The sequence below is a fragment of the Rhinatrema bivittatum genome, chromosome 3, assembly GCF_901001135.1.
Source record: "Rhinatrema bivittatum chromosome 3, aRhiBiv1.1, whole genome shotgun sequence".
NCBI lineage: Eukaryota > Metazoa > Chordata > Amphibia > Gymnophiona > Rhinatrematidae > Rhinatrema > Rhinatrema bivittatum.
The window spans coordinates 247110981-247136398 of NC_042617.1; the positions used below are offsets into that span (position 1 = coordinate 247110981).

At 45.1% G+C, this 25418-nt stretch overlaps 1 protein-coding gene across 3 annotated transcripts in view; it reads right to left on the reverse strand.

Moving 5' to 3' along the window:
• The window catches only part of STX7 (syntaxin 7), a 127538-nt gene that overhangs the window by 27049 nt on the left and 75071 nt on the right, over nt 1-25418 (reverse strand). For all 3 annotated transcript variants that reach the window (XM_029594409.1, XM_029594408.1, XM_029594407.1), the window contains exons 6-7: nt 19772-19824; nt 5972-6068 (exon numbers count right to left, since the gene is read on the reverse strand). In XM_029594409.1, the coding sequence (XP_029450269.1) occupies nt 5972-6068; nt 19772-19824 (150 nt within the window). The remainder of the gene's footprint in view (nt 1-5971; nt 6069-19771; nt 19825-25418) is intronic.

Below are 25418 nucleotides of genomic sequence, written 5' to 3' on the forward strand. Positions count from 1 at the left end.
AAAGTCCTGGTGGAAACAAAGGCAACTATGTCTGTCAGGCAGGTTGCGATGACAGAATTAACTAGGTACTGGGTCTGTCTAACAGGCTGCAAGTACAGTAGTATCTCAAAGTCCAAGCAGCATTGCAGGCGCTCACTTAGCCAGATCTGTCTGGCAAATTATGCAGGGAAACTAGGAGGCTGGATGCTTGAGCAATAGCCATGCAATTATTGATATCTATTTAAATAATTATAAAGATTGGTGGTTCAAAATGGGAAGGGATTGGTGCTGAGTGCAAAGTAAATAGGAGTATCTTGTATGTTTATCTGCTCAAGACAGAAGAGTGAAAAGGAGAAAGATGACAAAACTGCCTGGATAAGGAGCAATATCTTACAAGTGGTTTCGCTCTATAGCTGGCAGGTAGAATACATCCTCAAAGGGTGGGCAGGAATAATTGGATGAGGCAGCTGGTGTTTTCTGCCATCATCTACTACAGTATATTAATGTATTAGCTAATATTAAGGATGTTGCCTCCCACTCAGTCAGTTTCTAACCCAGTCAGTCACTCTAGGATCCATACCAATAAGTCTTCTCCGCAGAACTGTGTCAAAGGCCTTGCTGAAATTCAAGTACACTACATCTAGCGCTCTCCCTTGATCCAACTCTCTGGTCCCCCAACCAAAAAAATTGATCAGATTCATCTGGCAATATTTACCTCTGGGTAAAACCATGCTGTCTCAGATCTTGCAATCCATTGGATTTAAAAAATTGCAATATCCTCTCTTTCAGCTCAACACAGAAGTCAGACTAACAGACCTGTAGTTCCCAGCCTCCTTCTCACTTCCACTTTTATGAATAGAAACCAAATCCACCCTTTTCCAGTCCTCTGGAACAACTCCAGACTCTAAAGAAGCATTGAAAAGATCAGTCAGCAGAGCTGTCAGGTGTTTCCTTAGTATCCTCGGATATATCCCATCCGGTCCCATCGCCTTATCGACTTTAAGTTTAGATAGCTCCTCACGACCACACTGTTCTGAAAATCGAATGAGGTTTACCTCTCTTCCAATCTTATTTGTGTTTTGTATGGTCCTGGCTCCAGTGGAACAGAAATATTTGTAAGCAATTTTGCTTTTTCCTCATCAGTCTCTATATATTCCTCTCCTTCACCTTTGAGCCTCACAATACCACTTTTGCACTTCCTTCTATCACTAACCTATATAAAAAAAAAAAAAAAAGTTTTGCTCCCCCATTTTACCATATTTTTTATTTTTTCTTCTATCTGAATGTTTGCTTTCCTGACTACTTTCCAGCTTCTCTTAAGTTTTCTCTGAGGAAGGGGTTGTTATTAGCAGTGTGTCTCAGGGATCGGGCCTTGGACTGATTCTTTTCAATATTTTTGTGAGCGACATAACAGAAGGTTTGTCGAGAAAGGTTTGTCTTTTTGCTGATGATACCAAAATCTGTAACAAGGTGGACAGCCAGGAAGGAGTGGAAAACATGAGGAGGGATCTAGCAAAGCTTGAGGAATGGTCTAAGGTCTGGCAGCTAAGATGTAATGTTAAAAAATGGAGAGCAATGCATTTAGGATGCAAAAACCCAAGGGAAACATACAGTACTGGAGGTAAAATTCTTGTAAACACAAAGGAAGAGTGGGATCTGGGGTAGTTGTATCTGATGATCTTAAGGTGGCCAAACAGGTTGATAAAACGATGGTAAAAGCCAGAAGATTATTGGCTGCATAGGGAGAGGTATGGTCAGCAGAAAAAAGGGAGGAGATACTCACTTGGAATACTGTGCACAATTCTGGAGACGGCACCTTCAAAAGGATATAAACAGGATGGAGACTGTCCATAGGATGGCAACTAAAATGGTCAGTGGTCTTTGTTCTAAAGCATATGGGAAAAGACTTAAAGATCTACACATGTATATCCTAGAGGAAACGTGAGATAGGGGAGATATGATTGAGACATTTAAATATCTCAAAGGTTTCCATGCACAGGAGGTGAGCCTTTTTCAATGGAACGAGATGTCTTGAGATAAGGTTGAAAATCCTTATCTCAAGGAGTGATCTTAGGAAATATTTCTTTACAGAGAGGGTGGTGGATGTGTGGTGGCGACAAAGAAAGCATGGGATAAAAACAGGGGATCTCTAAGGAAGTAATGAGAACTATAATGCTAAATTAATTGGATGGATGGGCAGACTGGATGGGCCACGTCTTTTTCTCCTGTCATGTTTTTATGTGGTTGATATTCAAACTGGTTTATCCAGGTAGCCTTTTAGTCGTTCAGACAAATCCAGTTTTAAAATTCCAGATGCTTTCAGCAGCCAAAATTTAGCCAGATAAAGAGAAGCAGGATGTGAGAGCATTCTGGGGGTGTGGCCAAAAGTTATCCAGCAGGCATCAATATTCACCGCTAGCAGGATATAACTACCTGAGTACATCTGGTTGGCAAATCACTGTGCTAAAGTTAACTGAGTAACATTAGCTGGGGGTAATCAGTGGAATACTTACCCAGCTAAGTTCCTCTGAATATCTGGCTAAACTTACCTGGGTCATTTCCCCACTCCCTAGTTTGCTCAGTATCGACTTCAATAATAACCTGAGTCTCAGCTAGCGTTTTCAGTACATAGCATGCTGAGCTGACCTTTCTGTGATTTAAGCCTGTGAGCTAAAACTTTAAATACTTTGCAGGTAGATACCTCAGACAACAGAGCTCTCCTCAAGTGCGCTCACTTTGAGGACCATGGGAGGAGGTGGCCCCTTATTGGGAAAGTGGAGTAGGAGCTGTACTCTTGCTGCTTTCTTAGTTTTAATTCTGTGATTTCTGAGTTGGTTTAATTTTGCAGTTTTGTTTGTTTACTGTGTTCAGTTAGAATCTTTGTGGTTTGGGGAATTTTTGTCAGCATGCCCGGTGCAATAGGGGTTGATTTTGGAGAGGGGAAAGTTACAGTAACTACAAATGTGAAAAGTTTAGCTTACAAGCACAGACTGCAAGTTCTGGCTGGAGATTTGATGAGTGTGAAAGCCTCTGCCTCGGGTTTAGGTAAGGTGGTAGCATATAAAAATATTAACTAAGCATTCAGAATGAACAATACAGTTGTGCTTATGAGTTCAAAGTACTTTACAAATAAAGTTATTGCAGTTTGGATGTTTTGCATTTTGTTCTGCCTCTCTCCACATCAGCAGGGCAGTTTACCATATGCAGAATACCACCTTCCCTCAGCAATGAGCAGCTGCTGGGGGATTTGGCTCACTATGGAAAAAAAAAGACTAGTCCTGGTAGAATTATTCTTTTGGCTATAAATTACCAAAAGTTTAATATGTGATGTGAAGAAGACAATTTTTTTTTTCTATATAAAAATTGATAATTATAATGTTATTTTCTCTATGATTGTGTCTTGGCCTCTTTTTGAATAATCTCCAAGTAGAGAGTCTGAACAATGAGCTAAGGAAAGCCCCTTCTTGGCCCCTGGCTGAGACTGAGTTCTTGTAAAATACAGCGGGTTATGCTTTGCTTCTTAATTACAATGGGCATCACTGACTGTAACCGTGCTGAATGGCCAAAGGGTCCTAAGCAGTGGCGTGTTCATGGGTCTTCTAGATTCTAGTTTCATTATGCTGTTGTTTTCTCTAATTATTCTTTGTTGCTGCAGGTTTCTTTTCAGTTTTGATTGTGTATATTTGGCTATCCCCAGGAGTTCAGGAAAGATTTAGCTCTGGGGTTTTGGGTGGACTTTCTCTAGGGACTGCGGATATAAAGGCTTGGTGTTTGTTGTAACAGTCAGCCTGATGATGGTTTTGCTACCAATTAAAAATGTTGGCTTTTTGTGTGGGAACGTAAATAAATAATCCTACATTTTTTTAATCTGTTGTCATGCCAGCTGGCTTTTTGAGATATTCTTAAAAGCATTATTAAGTGTGTTTTACTTTTAAAGAGGACAATGTAACCATACATTTGATTTTGAATTTGAAAGAACTCATTTCAAACCTCTCAAAATCCACCTAGAACTATTATTACCTGTTTTAAATGATAATCATTTGATTTTAGCAAGCTGAAGTCTTTTGCTCAAAAAATATTTACCTAATATAAATCTTATCATATTGGTTTTAAGACTATTACTTGCTGTCAGTCAAAGTGTGGATTAACCCCATGTCTGCTATGCTTTGTTTCTACATAAGACTTTACTATTTAGAGAGCAATTCTCAAAGTGATTTATGCAGGTAAAAAGCATTTTACCTGTGCTAACTGCCAGTCTGAAACTTGCCAATCCTCAATGCAGCTAGAAGTCTGCATGTTATTCTATCACACACACACATTCTGCCGCACTGAGGGAAGGCTCTCTCGGGGCGTTTGGGTCAAGGGAGGAAATGTTTGTGCGTAGATTTTGTTCTCAAATCTCTATGCAAATTTTTCCAGCAAAATTCCACCAGCCCAAAAAGCAGGTGCTAAGTGCCCGCACATGTATTTTATACCCACAGTGCCTTTCAAAGCAAAAGTCCTTACAAGCTTTCTCTTTGAAAGTAAAATTGTCCCCTGTGTGAAGTCTAAAACCCCCCCCCCCCAAAAACAAAAGACAAACAATTTTGTGTCTTATATGTAAAAGTCAAGCACTATGAAAAGAGAAATGAGCTTTGGACTTGTGCTTATCCCAGAAAGTATGCTCCTTAAGTCCTGGGTGGAACTGCTTGTTAATCTGTTATCCTTGATGTTCACACTGAGTACTTTTATATTAGGCACGCAATACAGATTTAAAAGGCAACTTAAGTAACTTTAAGAGGCAGAAAATATGAAATAACTCTCTCAGTGTCTACTGATCTGTTTTTTTTTGTGTGTGTTTTTATTCGCTATTAGCAAAATTAAGCCACAGTATCATTTGTATAAAATTCTTCATGCTCTGGAAAATTTAAATATATGTGTGAAAAATATCCTTTGTAAAAGTGAAGATAATCTTATATTTCTACATTTTCTTTTATATATTTCAATTCTCAATTTAAATGACATATTGAATATTTAGTCTAGAAAATCTATTTTAAGAAGTGACAGTCTTGTTCTGACTTGGCCTGCAGTGCATTGCCATTTGGCAGAAAGGATTTGATTCCCAGACCTTGTTCCTGCTCGGCAGGGCTCACACTTCCCCAGCGGACAGAGTGGCTGTCACTCAGCAGCAACAAATATTAGCTGGCTCTAAAGAGCACTTGTGCTGAGTCCTAGAGGGAACCATGGTCTGTATTCTCTCCGCTGGAAGATCATCGCGGCAATGACTGGGCTTCAAGGGAGTTGGGCTGGCAGGTGGGGTGGGGGTGGGGGGGGGGGGGAGAGGAATTTTAATGTAGAAAACTGCCAGGCAGTTGCAAATAAAATCTCATGGAGCCTCAGCACAGGTAGGAAGCAATCTGGCCGAAAACAAAACAAAAAAATCTTTCTCCAGCTTACTTATGAAAATTACAATATTACTATATGGCTGAAAGATATCACACTGGGCTAAAGAGTATATGCCATTACAAAATCATTATATTGTTGTTGCCTATCTTTACTCTATCTGCTATTATTAAGCTCTACCGGTTTTATGTACTTCCTTTTCCTTTTTCATTGTTAATCTGTTCTTTGTAAATAAAAATACAGGATAATCTACCATCATATCTATTGTGCCTACACATTTGCTCCTGTGTCAAAAGCAGAGCCACGTAGAGCATTTCACTTCAAAAATAACAATTGTTGAACAGTTGCTCTTAGTTTTCCCAGCAGCACTGCTCTGAGGTAATGTCTTGGCATTATGAAACCTAAGATGTTTGCAACATGTCTTCACCCGCAGGTTTTTTTGCTGTTCACTGAGCTAAACAATGGTCATCTAAGTCAAAGCTGACTGTACTGGTAAATTATCTGGTAATTATGCTGACAGCTTCTTTGTTAAAGATGGGAAATGCTGTATTTTTTTTAACCTTCTCTAACTTTAAGTACAAGGTGACTGTAGCCTCTGTCATTTATTTACCTCGAGCTGTCTGATGGAAGACTCTCTCTCTTCAATAAGACGAAGTTCATCTTCTGTGATATCCTCATCTTGCATCTGAGTCTGAGGCAGGGTTTCACTGTAAATACAAATATCAAATGTTATTGAAAAGCAAAGTTGCTTATCTATAACAGGTGTTCTCCGAGGACAGCAAGATATAAGTCCTCACACATGGGCGCCAATATCCAACAAAGCCTGACTGTGCAAAGATTACTTAAAAGCTTCTAGACGATTTTAGCATGCTCATTAAAACACATGGGACATGACCATGTTACCGGATCACATGGGACCCCCCTTCAGTCTATACAATAGCTAAAGGAACCCGGAGAACCAACTCCAAGGGGCCACAGGAGAGTTTTGTGAGAAATAACATCCTGCTGACCTCAGAGAACACTTGTTACATGTAAGCAACTTTGCTTTCTCCAAGAACAAGCAGAATGCTAAGTCCTCACACATGGGGAATCCCTAGTTACAGATTTCCCAAACGAAAAAGGGGAAACTATTTTTGGTGCAACAGGTCATTTTATTATTTTGCTTTGTTTTATTTGGAAACCAAAGTAATGGGCCCTGGGGGGATGAAGTTGGGTCCTACACCTCAAAGAGACTCTATAGGACAGCCTGGCCGCATCTACTATCATATCAGGAGTCCCTATTCAAGCAACAGTGAGATGTGAATATATGACGATAACTATGTCTTACAAATCTCCTTCATAAAGGCTGATTTTAGGTGGGCTACTAAAATCACCATGACTGACAATATAAGCTTTGACACACCCTTCCAGATGCAGGCCAGTCTGGGCATAACAGACAGAGGTGCAAACTGTTAGACCAAGAGTGCCAACTCCGATCTTCGAGAGCCACCATCAGGCCAGGTTTTCAGGCTATCCACAATGAATATGCATGAGATAGATTTGCATACAATGGAGGCAGTGCATGCACATCTATTTCATGCATATTCATTGTGGATAGCCTGAAAACTTGCCCTGTTTGAAGCTCTAATGGACCAGAGTTGGCCACCCTTGTGTGAGCCAATTGGAAAGGATGTGCTTGGCAACAGCATTTCCATATTTATGGGGCAAAAAGCAACAAAAAGCTAGGTGGACTTTCTAAAGGCTTCACTCCAATCCTGATCAAAGGCCCGGCTCTCTTGCAATCCAAACTGTGCAACACTTGTTCCTCTTAGAAGATATGTGACATGGTGAAGAATATTGGAAGGACAACTGACTAAATTAAAGAGGCAGTCCAACATTACTTTAGGATCTGTGCACAGAAACAACTTATAAAAAAAAACCAAACAAAAAAAAACTTAGAATAAGATGGATAAATCACTAGGGCCTGGAGTTCACTGACTCTGAGGCCGATGCAATATAATCGCACTAAAAACGGGTACTTGTATTGAGCGCCCATATTCCTAACATGCGCCTATCCACCTCTCCTGGGCATGTGATGAAATATGCTAATGAACTGCAGCATTAAAAAGGAAGCAATTGGAGAAACTGTGTGTCCCTAGCATGTCCTTGGCATCAGGCACCCAGAATAGCAGAGTTGCTTACCTGTAACAGGTGTTCTCACAGGACAGCAGGATGTTAGTCCTCACATATGGGTGACATCATCAGGATGGAGCCCAATCACGGAACACTTTTGTCAAAGTTTCCAGAACTTTGACTGGCACCTACTGGGCATGCTCAGTATAGCACCAACCCTGCAGCCAGCAGGGGTCCCCCTTCAGTCTCGTCTTATAGTAAAAGTACATGCAAAAAATAAAATAAATCGTAAGTGAACCCAAATCCGCAGGGTGGCGGGCGCATTTCATGAGGACTAACATCCTGCCGTTCTGTGAGAACACCTGTTACAGGTATGCAACTCTGCTTTTTCACAGGACAAGCAGGATGGTAGTCCTCACATATGGGTGAGTACCGAGCTGAAGATGCCCGAGCAATGCATCAAATGTATCCAAAGACGTGCAACAGGCACAAGAACTGGGGTGGAATTTGGTAGAGGGCATCCTGAACCCTACCGGGTTGGCGGAAGGATGTTGCTACCTCAGCTCGCAAATAAGTTGTGTAGCACAGACTGGCTGAAGATGGAATCTTGTCTGCCAGCCTTGTCTAAACAATAATGGGCTGCGAAGGTGTGGAGAGAGTTCCAGGTAGCAGCCTTACGGATGTCTGCAAGCAGCACCGAGCGTAGGTGCGCTACTGATGTTGCCATGGCCCTGACAGAGTGTGCTTTAACACGGTCTTGAAGCGGAATGCCTGCCTGTTAGTAACAAAAGGAAATACAGCCCGCTAGTCAGGAGGAGAGAGCCTGCTTACCCACAGGTTTGCCCAATTTGATGGGATCAAAGGAAACAGACAATTGAGTGCATTTCCTGTGGGCAGCTGTACGGTCTAGATAAAATGCTAGAGCACATTTACAGTCATACAGAGCCCATTCTCCTGGGTTTGAGAGGGGCCTGGAAAAGAAGTGGATAGTATAATGCAGCGCTTCTCAACCGGTGTGTCGCAACACATTAGTGTGTCGCCAAGCACTGGCTGGTGTGTCACGTGCTCCCGGTCTCTCCCGCTGCTCTTTCTTCCCTGCTGCCGTTGCCGCCGGGCTATCAACACGTTCAAGCCCAGTGGGAACGGCAGCAGTGCTAAAAGAAGCTGTCGCACCTGTGGCTGGCCTTTTCTTCTTCCCGCACCTGCCCCCCCCCCCCCCCGTGACCCGGAACAGGAAGTGATACGCGGTGCGCGGGAAGGAGGAAGAGCCGTGCCACGTGATAAAATAGCAGCAGTGGCTGCAGCATCGGCCCCCGAGCAATTGAAGCAGACAGTAATTGGGAAAGGAGACAGCAGCATGAGCCTCCTGCGGCCGATGGGATTCTATTTTCTTGGTTTGCGGGGGCTGGAGGAGGAGGCTGCTGCAGCTACCATTTGTGCTCGGGGAGGGGCGGGGGGAGAGGAAGTGAGTGAGAGAAAGAGAGAAGCAGCCAGCCAGCCTGCCTGTGTGTGATTGAGAGTATGTGTGTGAGTGAGAGAAACTGGTCAGAGAGCTGATGTATGTGTATATGTGAGAGACAATGAAAGTGACTGCTCAAAGAGATGACTGATGTGTATGTGAGAGTGTGAGACATTAGTCAGGGAGGTGACTGATGTGTGTGTGTGAGAGAGAAAAAGCATGGAAGTGAGAAATCTGGGTATGTGAGAAAGCATGGGAGTAAGAAGCCTGGTGTTGTGGGGGTGTATGTGAAAGAAAGCATGGGAGTGAGAAGCCTGATTATGTGAGAGAGAGCATGGGAGTGGGAAGCCTGTGTGTGTGTGCATGCATGAGAGCGAGAGACTGGTTGGTAAGGTGATGGTGTGTGTGAGAGAAAGAGACTGGTGTGTGTGAATGAGAAGCCTGTGCAGTGGAGAGCGAGCATGGAAATGAGAGAGAGACTGGTGTGTGTATGTGTGTGTAACAGAGAGAAAGTGATTATGGGAATGAGAAGCCTGTGCATGTGAAGACAGTGAGCATGGGAATGAGAAACCTGGGTGTGTGTGAGACACAGCATGTGAGGGAGAAGCCTGTATATGTAAGACAGAACATGGAAGTGGGAAGCCTGTGTGTGTGTGTGTGCGTGCGCGTGTGTGTATGCATGAGAGAGATCAGGTGACTGGTGTGTGTGTGTGTGAGAAAGAAAGTGATTATGGGAATGAGAAGCCTGTGCATGTGAAGAGTTAGAAACCTGGGTGTGTGTGAGACACAGCATGGGAGTGAGAAGCCTGTATATCTGAAAGAGAACATGGGAGTGGGAAGCCTGTGTGTGTGTGTGTGTGTATGCATGAGAGAGATCAGGTGACTGGTGTGTGTGTGCGAGAGAGAGAGAGAGAGAAAGTGATTATGGGAATGAGAAACCTCTGCATGTGAAGAGTGAGCATGGGAGTGAGAAACCTGGGTGTGTGTGAGACACAGCATGGGAGTGAGAAGCCTGTATATCTGAAAGAACATGGGAGTGGGAAGCCTGTGTGTGTGTATGCATGAGAGAGATCAGGTGACTGGTGTGTGTTTGTGTGTGTGTGAGAGAAAGAAAGTGATTATGGGAATGAGAAGCCTGTGCATGTGGAGAGAACAAGCATGGGAGTGAGAGACTGGTGAGTGTGTGTGAGACAGGGAAAGTGATTATGAGAGTGTGAAGCCCGTATATGTAAGAACACGGGAGTGGGAAGCCTGTGTGTGTGTATGGCATGAGAGAAACTGTTCAGGAAGGTGACTGCTGTGTGTGTCAACGACTGGGAGATGATTGGTGTGTGAGAGACAGAAACTGGTCATGGGGGCATGACTGGTATGGTGCTTGTGTGAGAGACATGGGCACTAAGGAAGAGGACCACGAGTATAGAGCTTAGCCTCTACTGCTGCTTCTGCAGTGTGCTACGGCCTGCATGGAAGAGGAGTAGGAGAGCTGCTGGGGGGGGGGGTAAGTAAAGGTGGCTTTTTAAAGTTTATTTTTCTTGATTGACTGACATTTTAATTATTTAATATTATGTGATGTGTCTGCTTTTTTTTTGAAATATTTTATTGGTTGGAGAATTTGTAATAGTTTTTATGAGTTTTTAATTGTTGGATGTTATTCTGTTCATAGCTGTTTTGAAACATTTATTCTGCTTATTAGTATAGTTTTACAATTATTTCTGTGTGGGGATCTATAGCTGCTTGCTAGTTCTGTTTTCCTAATAAGAGGTGTATTGGTTTTTTAGAGCCTGATTTAATATTTATAGTGTTGCCTTTTCATAGATAGGGTTGCTCCTGTTTGAGTGTATTCCATAATACAGGTGTAACTGTGTGCGGATTAGTTTATGTGCATTACTACAGATACTGGGAGTATGTTAGGTCGGTTCTGTGTCTGTTACCGAGATGAGATATTTTACTAGCATGTAAGAGTTTTATCAGTCTTATTTGTTGTGTTTTCTCAAGAGGACATGCATTGGTGGTAAACTGCTGTCTTTTCATAAGTAGAGCTATTGAGCCTGGAAGTAGAAGGAGTTTGAGTTGCTGTTACCGAGATGACACCAGAACCAGAATATCTTTTTTGTAGGGTGAGTTGTATGGGGAATGTCATAATTCTGCTTTACATCCATTATTGTGGGTCAGGGGGGTTCCCTTGGATGCAAACTGTACTTTTACATCTAGCCCCGTGACGATCATGGGTCAGTGTGTCACGCATGTGAGAACCATGTGTCAGGTGTGTCCCGACAGAAAAAATTCACAAAAAAGCAGGGAGTAGCTTGCTTGTTATGGCGGTTACTACCCCAAACCAAATAAGCCTGATACTTCACTTTCAATGCATATCCAGCATAGCTCTCTGCTTCAACGGCAGGGGAGAAAATCTGACACTTCACACACATCCAACATAGCTCTCTACTTCAAGGCAGGGGGGAATGAAGAAACGTGAATCTATATTCAGGCAACAACCAACAAGGACTGAATTACATAGTCTGGATAAACAGATAAGCATGGGTGTAGCTTGCTTATTGCGGTGGTTAAAACCCCTAACTAATTAAGCTATTTCACTTAGATACAGTTCCAACACGGCTCTCTACATTAATGATGGGGGTGGAAGGGAAATAGAATAAAAAAGGTTACTAAGAGCCAAGAGTAACAGATAAGTATGAGAAAAAAAAAAGTGTGAAAGCTTGCTGGGCAGACTGGATGGGCCGTTTGGTCTTCTGCTGTCATTTCTATGTTTCTATATTTCTTTAACAAAGTTGATAAAGGACAAGTCATCTGGAGGAGAACGCTTCCTTTCATCATGAGGAGAGGGCTGTGAAGGTAAATCATCTGAATCCTGGGACGAATCATCGGGCCAGGGATTGTAAGGCTCATCACCAGCTCCCATATGTTCATCAGAAGGGAGTAACGGTGTTATTCCAGAAGGTCCAGGCCTAGGCATCAATGGCATCAATGGATGTATCGGTGGTAGCACTCCAGAGGGCGGAATGGAGATCGGTGATTCTTCTTTTTCTTCTTCCGATGACAAGGGTATCAGTGATGAAGGAATCGGAGCCATCGGTTCCATCGGATGCACCGGTGGAAGGACACCGAATAACTTATACATTCTTGCCAATAGCGGTGCAAGCGCCATGGGTATTGGATCAGTGGTTGGAGCAGAAACCGGCACCGGTATCGATGGAGGTTTGAACCCCTGGAGTGCTTTACCGATGACCTCTTGGATAATCTGATCCAATTCCTCACGGAAACCTGGGGCATGGATACCCGGTTCTGGAGTAGGAGGCAGCACTGGCATAGCCGGAGGGTCCAGGTGGGGAACGCCTCGGTGATCCAGAGACAGAAGAGGATGAGGCCTTTTCTGTTCGGGATTTCTTTGTCGGTGGCTCAGATGACGTCGATGCCGAGGGCTTGCCTGTATCGGTGGCCTGAGCTTTTCGATGGCGGTGTCGATGTTTTTCTCGATGTTCTCCTCGGTCTTTCTCCTGAGGAGGAACAGAGGGGGTCGACACCACAGAGTCGTCGAAGCTGGTCAGACAGCAGCAGTTTCCCGGTGCTGGCGTGAAGTAGACGGCATTGATTCAGACGACGAAGCTATTGATGGAGTCGGGGTTTTTGGCCAAAAGAGAAGTCCCATCTTCTCCAGCCTAGCTTTGCGACATTTGGTGTCATTTGGGCACATTTGGTGCAAGTAAGGACATCATGGTCGGACCCCACACACATCACACAGACCGTGTGAGGGTCAGTGATGGACATCATTCGAGTGCAGTCAGAGCACAGATGAAAACCCGATGCCATGGCCGCGACAAAATTTAGCTGCGATGCGGTCGATGGCCGCGAGGGAAAAACTTGACAGGAATCGACCGCAAGCAGGTAAAAAACTTATCGTTCGACCGCGGAGCAAAGATATCGATAAGGGGACCCCTGTGGAGCACAATTTTTTTGAAAATATTGATGAAGTTCCGTGAGAAAAAATTCCTGTCAGGAATCTCTGAAGAGCTCCTTAACCCGCGTGGCTACTGCTGCGTGGAAAAAAGAAGACTGAAGGGGGACCTCTGCTGGCTGCAGGGTTGGTGCTATGCTGGGCATACCCAGGAGGTGCCAGTCAAAGTTCTGGAAACTTTGACAAAAGTGTTCCGTGACTGGGCTCCATCCTGATGATGTCACCCATATGTGAGGACTACCATCCTGCTTGTCCTGTGAGAAACAGGGTTGTGTGAGGGTTAGGAAACGGACGCTTAATATGAGCATCCGTTTTATCCCACGGCAGTTAATTGACCGGCAAAATATACATACACAATATACACAGGGACTGTTAGGGTGTCTGCCGCGTCTGCCCTCTCTACCTTATCAATGCGGCGGCGGCGGCCTCCTTCCCACGCTGGGATGCCGGGCAGCATGCGACTGCAGCGAGTCTCTCACGGCCAGCATCGGGGCCTCCCTCAATGCGCACGTCCACGGGAAGTCCCGCCTCTTAAAGGGACCGCGGTGGGAGAGCTAAACCGGCTCTGGATTATGACGTCGGATTATGACGTCTCCACAGGAGGGGTATTTAAGCCCTGCAGCTGCTTTCTTTCTTGGTCTTTGCAACAGACTTCATCTGTTGCTCCTAGGCTGCGTACCCTGTGCTTCGGTGTTGTGCCTCTAGCTTCTCCTGTGTCTTCGTGCCTCCAGCATCTTCCTGTGACCATTTGTTCGTCTCTTTGCTGCATGCCCCGGACTTTCTGCCTGGATTACGCTGTCTCTTCGAGAGGTTGGTTCCTATCTTGCTGGGTGAACGCTCCGAGTACCCACTCCTCGGGGGCTCTTCTTCGTTTATAGGCTACCTGCTCCTCAGAGGGCCATCCTGTTTGATTCTTCGGACCCAGATCTTGTGAGTCCTCTTCTCGCTGTTGCCACCTCCCGGAGACGAGTCCCACTGAGGGGTTTCCTCAGCGGTCAACATCTCTCGCTCCGGCTCAAGGGTCCACATCTTCAACAGTTTGCAAAGACCATGGACCCTGTGGACTTACCTGGCCTCCAGGCTATTCCGGGTCTGGCTCAACAACTTCGGCAGTAGCAGCAGCAACAGTGTCTAGAGACTTTGTCCGCCGCTGTAGAGCGCCTGGCAACTCGCATGGATTCCACCTTTGAACCTGGGGCAGCCGCCCCTCCTCCAGCGGTCCCAGCAGCTCTGATTCCCGTGACTCACATGCCTGCTCCACTTTGATTTGCTGAGGAATCCAAGCAGTGCCGAGGATTCCTGAATCACTGCTTCATAAGGTTCTCCCTGTAGGAACAGAAGTTTCCGACGGATCGAGTGAAGACATCTTTCATCCTCTCCTTACTGGATGGTAAAGCCCTGGCATGGGCATCTCCGCTTTGGGAGCGCAGAGATTCCATTTTGGGAGATCTACCTCTGTTTGTCCGGACATTTTGCCAAGTATTCGATGAACTGAGCTGCCAGTCTACTGCCACTACTGAACTGCTTAACCTTCGCCAGGGTTCACACACTCTGGCTGACTTTGCAGTGGAATTTTGCACCTTGGCATCTGAACTAGGGTGGCGTGAGGATAGCCTGCATGGCATCTTACTGGAAGGGTTGTCCCCCCATATAAAGGATGAGTTGGCTGCACGGGAGCTTCTGGACGACGTCGAGGCACTCATTGAACTGGCAGGTCGGATCGGCTGCCACTTACAGCAATGTGCTAAAGAATATAAACCAGGCTGTCATTCTGTTTCCTGGCTCCAACTTTTTCTCATCCAGTAGTTGCGCCCACAACGTCTGGAGCTTCGCCGGAATGCCGGGAGGAGCCTATGCAGCTAGGCCGTAGCCACCTGACAACTGAAGAGAAACAGCGTCGACGGAGGCTCGGCTTATGCCTCTACTGCGGAGGCAAAGAACACCTGTTGGCCCAATGTCCCAAATGTCCGGGAAACGCCCTGGCCTAGGTGTCACAGGAGGGCTGACCCTAGGCTGTATCAATCCCGCTCCTCCATACACGGTTCCTGTTACATTACAATTTTCCGGGGGTACCTTTACTACTTGTCAATTCAGGTTCCGGTGGGAACTTCATCCTATCCAAGCTAGTCCACCAATTGCAACTACTCATGATACCCCATACACCACCGTTGTGGATTTCCTCCATCCAAAGAGACCCTCTCCCAGGAAGGGTAAATTCCCGCACTGCCCCGGTAACACTTTGGACCGGGGTTCTTCACCAAGAGGAAGTGACCTTCTTGATTCTCGAGAGGTCCATTCATCCCGTGGTACTAGGGCTTCCTTGGCTACAAAAGCATTCACCCACCATTGACTGGAAAACCCTGCAAATTACAGTCTGGGGAAAAGACTGCTTTTCCACCTGCCTTCGACTTAGATCACAACCACAGTTGGTGCTGGCCAGCACCTCCCTATCGTTACCGCCTCAGTATAGTAGCTTAGCCAATGTGTTCTCCAAGAGAGAGGTGGAGACTCTGCCGGAGCATCGGTCCTTCGACTGTGCCATCGACTTACTACCCGGTACAGTTCCGCCTCGTGGATGGGTGTATCCATTGTCCCTGCCCAAGACGCAAGCGATATCTAAATACATAAAGGAGAACCTTGACCGGGGTTTTATTTGCCCCTCTTCCTCTCCAGCAGGGGCAGGCTTCTTCTTTGTAGCCAAGAAGGACGGTTCCTTAAGACCCTGTATTGATTTACAGGGGTCTCAACGCAATCACTCGAAAGGATCGTTATCCGCTTCCCCTGATTTCTGAGTTACTGGACTGTCTCCATGGAGCCAAGGTCTTTTCCAAATTGGACCTCCGAGGAGCTTACAATCTTGTCTGAATAAAACCGGGAGGCGAGTGGAAGATGGCATTTAATACATGTGACAGCCATTACAAATATCTCGTAATGCCCTTTGGACTATGCAACGCATCTGCAGTGTTCCAAAATTTAATGAATGAGATATTCCGGGACACGTTACACAAGGGGGTGATTGTCTACCTTGATGACATTCTAATTTATTCCAAAGACTTGAAGACACATCGCATGGACGTTCGTCGGGTTCTCCAACATCTAAGAGAACATAGTCTGTTCGCTAAACTACAAAAATGCCTCTTTGAATGGGAGACCTTGCCGTTTCTGGGCTTCATTGTATCTACCACAGGGTTTCATATGGACCCAGTCAAGTTAACCAGCATTCGGGAGTGGCCACAGCTGGTGAGACTCCGTTTATTGCAAAGGTTTCTTGGCTTCACCAATTTCTATAGGAATTTCATTCCTCACTATTCATGCATAGTAGCACTCCTAACAGCATTAACCAAGAAGGGGGCCAATTCTAAACAATGGCCGGAAGTAGCCCATCCACGCTTTCCATGATTTAAAAGAAGCATTCCTACAAGAGCCATGTCTTCACCACCCTGATCCAGTTCGTCCATTCATCGTAGAGGTAGACGCTTCGGACCTCGCTGTAGGAGCGGTACTCAGTCAATGCTCCCCTCAAGGGACTCTCCTGCCCTGCTCTTTCTTCTCCCGCAAGTTTTCCTCCGCTGAGAAAAATTATGGAATTGGAGACAAGGAGCTGTTAGCCATTAAGATGGCCTTTGAAGAATGGAACAATGCCTTAAGGGGGCACAACACCCTGTGATGGTATATACCGACCATAAGAACCTTGAGTTCTTCAGTAGGGCCCAACGACTAAATCTGCGCCAGGCCCGATGGTCACTCTTCTTCAGTCGATTTGACTTCTTGCTATGCTGCCGCCCTACGGATAAGAATACATGAGCAGGCGCACTTTCCAGGCTATATGAGGCTGAAGACGTACCAGAAACTATCCATTACATCTTGGATCCTGACAAAATCCAACTAGCTGCTACCGACACGATACCACAGGGGAAGACGGTGGTTTCCCTTCATCAACGACCTAAAGCATTGGCATGGGTGCATGACTCCCTTACTGCTGGGCAGAGCCCAAACCGTGAAGCTACTATCCCAATATTATTGGTGGCCTCGGATGGCTCAAGATGTAAGAGTCTACATGGATTCCTGCCCAACGTGCGCACAGCAAAAGCCATTATCTGATCGGCCGTGGGGGTTACTCCAACCTCTCCTGGCTCCTCGGGAGCCCTGGACGCACATCTCTATGGATTTTGTGATCAATCTACCTATCTCCTCTGGTAATCACATAATCTGGGTTGTGATTGACAGATTCTCTAAAATGGCGCACTTTATTCCCTTACCAAAGTTACCTTCAGCTCCAGAGTTAGCACGACTCTTTAGACACACATATTCCGATTGCATGGTCTTCCCTTACATATTGCTTCTGATCGTGGCCCCCAGTTTACGGCCAAGTTCTGGCGGGCTCTCTGAAAGACATTTGGATTTTACAACGGCCTTCCACCCACAGGGTAACGGGCAAGCCGAGCGAATTAACCGGGGATTGAACACCTTCCTTCGTTCCTTTGTAAGAAGCCGCCAAGATGATTGGACTTCCCTCTTGCCTCTGCTACAGGGACATCTCCATTTCAGATGGTTTACGGAAGGCATCCGAAACCTCCACTATCACTACCTCTGTCGGTGCCCTCTCTCACAGTCTAACTTACAGCTGAACAGATGCACAAACTATGGGAGACCACCAATGCCACCTTGATTAAAGCTGCTGACACCGCCAAGTGCACATCTGATAAACGCCTACGGCCATCTCCCCTCTAACTTGGGAGACCAGGTTTGGCTCAGCACCCGCCACATCCGGCTTCGGGTTCCATCTATATGGCTAGCACCAAAATACATTGGTCCTTTTTCGATTTCTAAACGCTTGGGTCCAGTGACCTATCGCCTCAGACTACCCTCCAGCCTCCGAATACACAATTCCTTCCACGTATCCTTGTTGAAACCGTTTGTGCTGTCTTCCTACCATATCGCATTACCTAACCCTCCAGAAATAGCTTCAGATGATGACCCAATCTACCAAGTCTGGGAGGTCCTGGATATCTGACGACATCATAGATGTTGGGAGTATCTAATTGCCTCGGAGGGTTTAGGTAATGAGGAGAATTCGTGGAAACCCTCCTCGAACATCTTGGATAAATCCTTGCTTCAACACTTCCATCGTACACAGCCTGACAAACCTGGCCCTTCTAAGAAGGGGCATAAGAGTGGAGGTGCTGTTAAGGCACCTGCCGCGTCTGCCCTCTCTACCTTATCAATGCGGTGGCGGCCTCCTTCCCACGCTGGGACGCCCGGCCGCATGGTGACTGCAGCATCTCGGGCGTCTGACCGCGCCTGGCCAGCCTTCTCTACCTTATCGATGCGGCGGCGGCCTTTTTCCCACGCTGGGACGCCGGGCCACATGGCGACTGCAGCGTCTCTCTCTCCCAGCTGGCATCGGAGCCTCCCTCCACGCGCGCGGGAGGTCCCGCCTCTTAAAGGGACCGCTGTGGGAGAGCTAAGCCGACTCCGGATTATGATGTCTCCACAGGAGGGGTATTTAAACCCTGCAGCTGCTTTCCTGCTTGGTCTTTGCAACAGACTTCCTCTGTTGCTCCTAGGCTGCGTTCCCTGTGCTTCGGTGCTGTGCCTCTAGCGTCTTCCTGTGACAATCTGCTCATCTCTTCGCTGCATGCCCCGGACCTTCTGCCTGGACTACGCTGTCTCTTCGAGAGGTTGGTTCCTATCTTGCTGGGTGAATGCTCCGAGTACCCGCTCCTTGGGGGCTCTTCGCGTTCATAGGCTATCTGCTCCTCGGAGGGCCATCCTGCTTGATTCTTCGGAACCAGATCTTGTGAGTCCTCTTCTCGTTGTCGCCACCTCCCGGAGACGAGTCCCACTGAGGGGTTTCCTCGATGGTCAACATCTCTCGCTCCGGCTCAAGGGTCCACATCTTCAACAGGGCAAGCATAACATTTTCTGATTTTTTGCATTGGAAGTAATAACTAATAGCCTCAGCTACATGGCATTTACAAGTGAAGAGCGCTATTAGCTACGCACTTGTTTGGAAGTGCGTGTTGGACACGCTAATCCCATTACTGCATTGGGAGTTATTCTAGCATGTCCAAAATGTGCATCCAACCGCCCGTCAAGCTGTGTGCTAGGCTAAGCGTGCTATACTGCATTAGCCCCTCTGTGTCCTGAAGTGACCACCACCAAAAATATGACCATCCAGTTTAGGTAGTTCAGCTTAGAAGACTGGAGAATGTCTAGCATTCTGGGGTCACTGCAGGCTGGGGTCACTGTAGGTTTATGTACACTGTGATGTCAGCTTGCTTCATCTCCATCTGCTGGCAGGGGAGCATAAACCTGAGTCCATCTGTCTACATGCTAGGAAAACAAAATTTACAGTGCAAATTTGATAATATTTTCTACACACAATACTGTACACACGTTTTCTGAAAATTGAATGTTCACTATTCACAATACCTTGGGAAAAGCTAATTCGTTTCATGAGGAAAATAAAACATCAGTTAGCAGCACATGTACTTAAAAAAGAACAACCATCTCAACTGTGTTTTTAAGGTGTGTTTCATGAAGCATGCCAAAACCTGGTTTATTTTTTTTCATCTGAGTTGATAGGCGAGAATGGGGCAGAAAAAAAAAAGATAACCCAAGCTTAGAATTTTCTATCACCAACTACATTGTTAGCAAATCAGAAAAATATGTGACTGATTCTATTTCACTATCTGTCCAAATAATTTTGGAATGTGAAGTTTCATTCATGAAATGTATCACAGAATGTACTAAGTTATGTCTTCTTGCAGATATATGGGTTGCAATCAGCAACCAGTCAGATTGCACAACTCCTCCACCAACTCCATAAGTAAAACAAGGACATAAGCAAAGCTTGAGGCTCTTACCCTTCCCATGAGACCAAAGTTGCCTCTTTATGACCGTCATCAGGAAAACCACCCTTTTGCATTAGAAACAAACAAAACACACACAATTAAAATACACTCAGCATCAATATTCCATTGCACACCTGCAATGTATACTAACGAAAGGAGACTTCTAATGCTGCATAGAATCATTAAAGGATTAGTATTTTTAACATTATGATAGTGACAAACCAGTAACTTAGTACTATAAAAATATAACAGTTATCAAATCACAAGGATCAAATGAACAAGCTTTGGATGTCAAACTAGCATCCAAAGTTATATTCAAGAAAGAAGGCTTGGGCAACATTCTTGCCATTCTGAATTTACTGTTCTCTTAAATAATGTGGATAGCTGAACTGGCCCACATTTTTTCAGAGTACATAGTTTAAAAGCACTATGATAAAATACCTGGGGTGGATTCTGTTATTTGTAAGTCTCTATTTCTGCAAAGTACTGAAACATCACAGAGAAACATTGTCAAACATAACTGGGCAATTAAAAGTCCAGGTATTTTGATACATTCTTAAATATAATTGGACCAGTGATCAGCTTCCTGTCATGGTCTGCCGGCTGACTTGGCTTCACTTCCCAGCAAAGGAGGAGGATCAAGATATCCTGGCAGGTAGAAGTATCCTAAGCTAGAGTAATATAAACAGAGGAAACCAGGAAGACTGAGCCAAATGATTATCTGTCAAAGTCTTCTATGTTACTATATTATCAGCTCAGATTTTCCCGTGCCAGGAGCCCATTTTCTTTTCTTAACTTAATGTTCTATGAGCCATCTTACAATTCCTTTCTTTGCGATAAATATCATGTGCAGTTTTAAAGTTCAGGTACTGTATCAGCAGCCAGGATGCTTCTAAGCCATAGGTACTCTCGTTCATAAGTTATATAAAAAAAAACAAACCATACTACCTTTATAGCAAAGAGAAAATACAGATTAGAGATGACTGGGACACCAGATTTTTTAAAATGCTAACTAACCCTCTTATATGTGATTTTAAAGATGAAAGAAAAATAAATAATCCAGTGTTATGTTTACTTTTTTTGTCTTTAGAAGTTCCCTAAGGCCGGCCAATTTCTAAGTTGTGTTTGTGATTGACTGCAAAACATTTGTCTTCTGGTTTGCACCTTCCTCTGCCTTCCCTGCAAATTGTTTATCCTAGAAAAGGAACAGTGTTTTTTTCTATTTTACATCGCATAAAGCACAAGAAAAACAACAAAATGGTAGAAAACGCCCACAAGGTACTCTTTCATATCCACTCCATAAGCAACTATTTGAGAGACATTTGGAAAAGCACCAACATTTCTCCAAGCAATTATATTCAAAAACACCTCGGGCTCTACTTCAAAAGAGAGTTTTGCAAAAGATTCTTGAAAACAGAGTCCTGGGTATGCTTTTGCAAATAAAAAGGGAGCACTCAACAGCTAAGGCAATCTAAAATGGTGCTTTTCGAATAAATAATTTAGCAGAAAAAAAAAGATGGTATCACATGTAAACACCAAAAGATACCGTTGAAAAAAAACACCAAAAAACTAGTGAGCTGAACTTTTATCATTATAAAAGCCGCACAGCTGGTGGTACTATAGAAGTCATTTTGAGGCAATTTTGACACTGCCTCGTGGAATTTCCCTTTGAAAATGAGGGCCAGTGTGCACGCCGTGGGTACAAAGTACCTGCATACTTGGGCCTGCATTGAAGTAAGTGTAAAATATGTGCCAGAAAGTACATGCAGAGATTTCAAAATTAAATCTCAGCATATGCATACATTCCCTCTCTGGCCTGTTCCCACCTTTTTTCTTAATGTGGTAGAAAAAGCACCCACATTTTTACTTGCAATAGAGACGGGACAATAATCAAACCGCGTTTCCAAAGGTAAAAATGAATTACCCACATAAACATGTTTGATTCCTGCTCCCGTTCGGGTAGATTTTAAAAAAGGTGCACGCGAGGAAAACGGGTGTTATACACGCGGCCGGGACTTGTGCATGCCGCGCGCATTTTAGAAGGGGCCCGGCCGCGCACATCACCCTCGTTATGTGCAGAAGTGCCGAGCCGGGGCTGGAGGCGGCCGGTACAGCAGCCTTTTGTCGCTGTATTGGGGAAGGGACTGATGGCGCGCAAGTTGCTTACTGCTCCAATGGGGCACTAAGCAACGAAATAACATTTTAAAAAGGTAGGAGATAGGGTTTAGGGGGTAAAGAGAGAGGGGAAGGGGAAGGGAGGTTAAGATAGGGGCGCGTATGTTATAAAATCGCCGCATGCATGTGTGCGGACCGGGAAGCGGGGCAGGAGCAAATTGCATGCACGGGCACCCTGCCGGCACAGCAAATGGCTGCTGTGCTGGGCGCCTCTAGCCACACCACACACCCGGGCCGCCCCGTCCCCTTTCCCGAGGCCCCGGGACTTGCACGCATCCCGGGGATTTACGCACGTAGCCGGGCCTTTGAAAATTGGCCTGGCACGCGTAAGCCCGGGATTTACGCGTAAGGTTTTGAAAATTTACTACATTATTTTTCCATGCAAAAAAATGGGTGCAAATGTACCCTGCTAACTTCATACTACGGCAATTTCCAAAGGGAAAGCATGCACATACTTTCCCCTGTCACATCCGGTGAAAAATCTGCAGATAAAAAGCACCTGTTAAAATCTGTCTGCTTGGGTGCAAAATTAATTGCCCCCCCGAAAGCCAACAGAATGCTCGTGTGCTAAAAACATTTGCAGGTTGAACAGAACTCAAGGACCCTCTGGTTGCATTGCTTCTTGCCGATCTTAAACGCAAGTGACACAGCTTTGTGTGGGCCAGCCTGCATTCTCAGAGGGACACCCCCGTGAAGTGCGGAGCGTTAGAAAGGAGTTTGCATCTACGGGCATGCGAGCATTCCCACAGGGTTTGAAAACTGCACTCATTCCTTTCATTTGGGGGCAGGAGTGCAATATTGGTTGGCAGTGCGACTTTACCGTATTCAAAATCAACAAACAAATGCAACACCGTAGGGCATAGTACAGAAAAATATATTTACTTACTAATACGGGTGCCAGTTTTCCTTTTAAAAAAACTATTTTGTCAACCTTATCATTGTTTATTTAATGCACGCTTTTTCAATAAGAAAACTCTAAGGGGTAGATTTTCAAAGGGATACGCGCGTAACCCTCGAAAACCTACTCCTGCGCGCGCCAAGCCTATTTTGCATAGGCTTGGCGGCGTGCGCAAGCCCCAGGATGCGCGTATGTCCCAGGGCTTCGAAAAAGGGGCTGGCCGGGGTGTGGCAGCGGTCCATGGGCGTAGCCGAGTGCTCCGACACAGCGGCCTGTGCTGGGGCATGGCGCTCCAGCAGTCAACCAGCGTGCGCAAGTTGCACCTGCCAGAGGCAGGCATAACTCAACGAAATAAGGTGGGGGGGGGATTTAGGTAGGGCTAGGGGGGTGGGACCAAAAAAAAAGTTCCCTCCAAGGCCGCTCCGATTTCAGAGTGGCCTTGAAGGGAACAGGGAAAGCCATTGGGCCTCCCCTAGGGCTCGGTGCATGCAAGGTGCACAAGTGTGCACCCCCTTGTGTGCGCCGACCCCGGATTTTATAACATGTGCGCACAAATGTACCCCGCACGCGTAACTTTTAAAATCGGCCCCTAAGTGAATTACAGCAAGTGCAGATTTACTACAATGCTTGTGTTTCTGATATAGACAAATAAGGTACCATATCAGGTTGATAGCAAAGTAAGGCACAGTATGAGTAACAGGGTAACATTTGACGAGTCATGAGGTAAAGGTATCAGTTGGAAAGATGGGGAGGTAAAGTTTTTTTACATGCTTTGTCCTATCCTATGGGTGTTCTCCAAGGACAGCAGGACATTAAGCTACATAAGTGAAGTGACATCATTTGATGCTGCTGACAAAGGCAGTTTCCCAGAGAATTCTGGGAAAGCTTGGAAAGGCTTTTCTAGCCAGGTCTGGGATTCCTGACCATACACTGCATTACAGAGCTCCCTCAGTCATATATAAAAGCTAAGAATTTCATAAGAGGAAATGGGGAGGAAAATGTGTGCCTAATTATCTTGCTGCCCTCGGAAAATACCCATTACAGGTAAGCAACTTAGCTTTTTCTAAGGACAAGCAGAATGAATCAACCATACTAGTGGGAATACCCTAGCAAAGTGTTGTCTTTAACATAAACGGAGAGAAAACACCACTATCAACTGGTGGAAGACAACCTGAAACAACAAACATGGACCCCAGGGAGGATACATCTGAATTCTCTCTCTAAAAGAGACCCTGGAGGACAGACTTACCAAACCTAATGTCCTGCTTGGAATCCATGTCTGAACAGGAATGGAATGTAAATGTGTAAATTGAACAGCATTTTTCAGCCAGTTTGCATTGAGTTTTTCTCCCCACTGACGTTAGCTTCCAGCACCTCTTGCACATTCAGCAGCAGAAGTGAGGTTTGCATTTGTTGACATCAGTGCTCAGCACCTCCTGGATGCCTAGTGGCAGGGCCAAGGTTTGGATGTGCTGACATCAGCATCTGGTGCTAAATTCCATCCTGGAACCCAGAGCAAGTCTGGAGGTCCGGAGCGGGATAAAAAATCTTCAAAGATGTTAAGTCGGGAATGTAACAACAGAGGACTTGCTCTATTAGAAATTACTGGAAATCGGATATCTCTAACTCCTCTAGATATTGGGGAAACAAGACACACTCCTAGGATAAGAAAGTGCAGATGAAACATCTGCTGCATTTTGCTAATTTTTTTTTTATTTTTGGAGAAAGTCTGTACCAAATGGGGAATTCTGGGAAAATGCAATGGTTGGCCTGGCTTGGGTTTGAGAGAAAAAAAAAACGTTTGCGCTGCAAGGGGACCTTGCTAGATATGATTGCATTTGGGAAATTTTGTTCAAACAACGTGTGACTGCTTGATGAGATGTAATTACACATTAGAAGTGACTACAGTCTAAAGGCTTTATTTGCCATACTATTCTGCTGAAAGGGGATATGACATGTTGGTGCTTTGACATAATACAATTTGCGTGTCTGTTGAACTAAAGAGATTAGAAAAATCTCAACCAAAGGGAGTGGGGAGAATAGTTCAGGAAAAGAAATGCTTGAGCAATTTTCCTTGAGGCTCTGAAAGGATATGCTTAAGGTCATTCTTTATATTTCTAATGCCTGATGTAATGAAAGGTTACAAGCTGGTTTATTTGCATGAGGAACTGAAAGCCTCCCTATCTGAGTAGGGCACAAATCTCCTATTCAGTATGAATGCACATGATACCTTTGAATTTTATTTACTCTGCAAATATACAAATCATTAAATCTGATAACCATAATAAAATGTCAGAATAGCAAGGAATATGTATGTATGGCAGTAATGCTCTGTTATCGGCTTTTGGGCTGCCCAATACAGTCTCTGTGATGTTGAGCATTTTTGTTAAATAAAAAGTTAGAAAAAAAACCCCTCCTCTTTGCAAGCATGTCATTACGTCTTCTGTCCACTTCCCCTACTGAAATTCAAGTCTTCCCTGCAATAGGTCTACCCTACCTCCTCATGCTCCTTTGGGCTGGTGAGCCCTAGCTCTATGTTAGCAGTAGGAATGTGGAAAAAGCTACCCAAATGTACAAGTTACATAA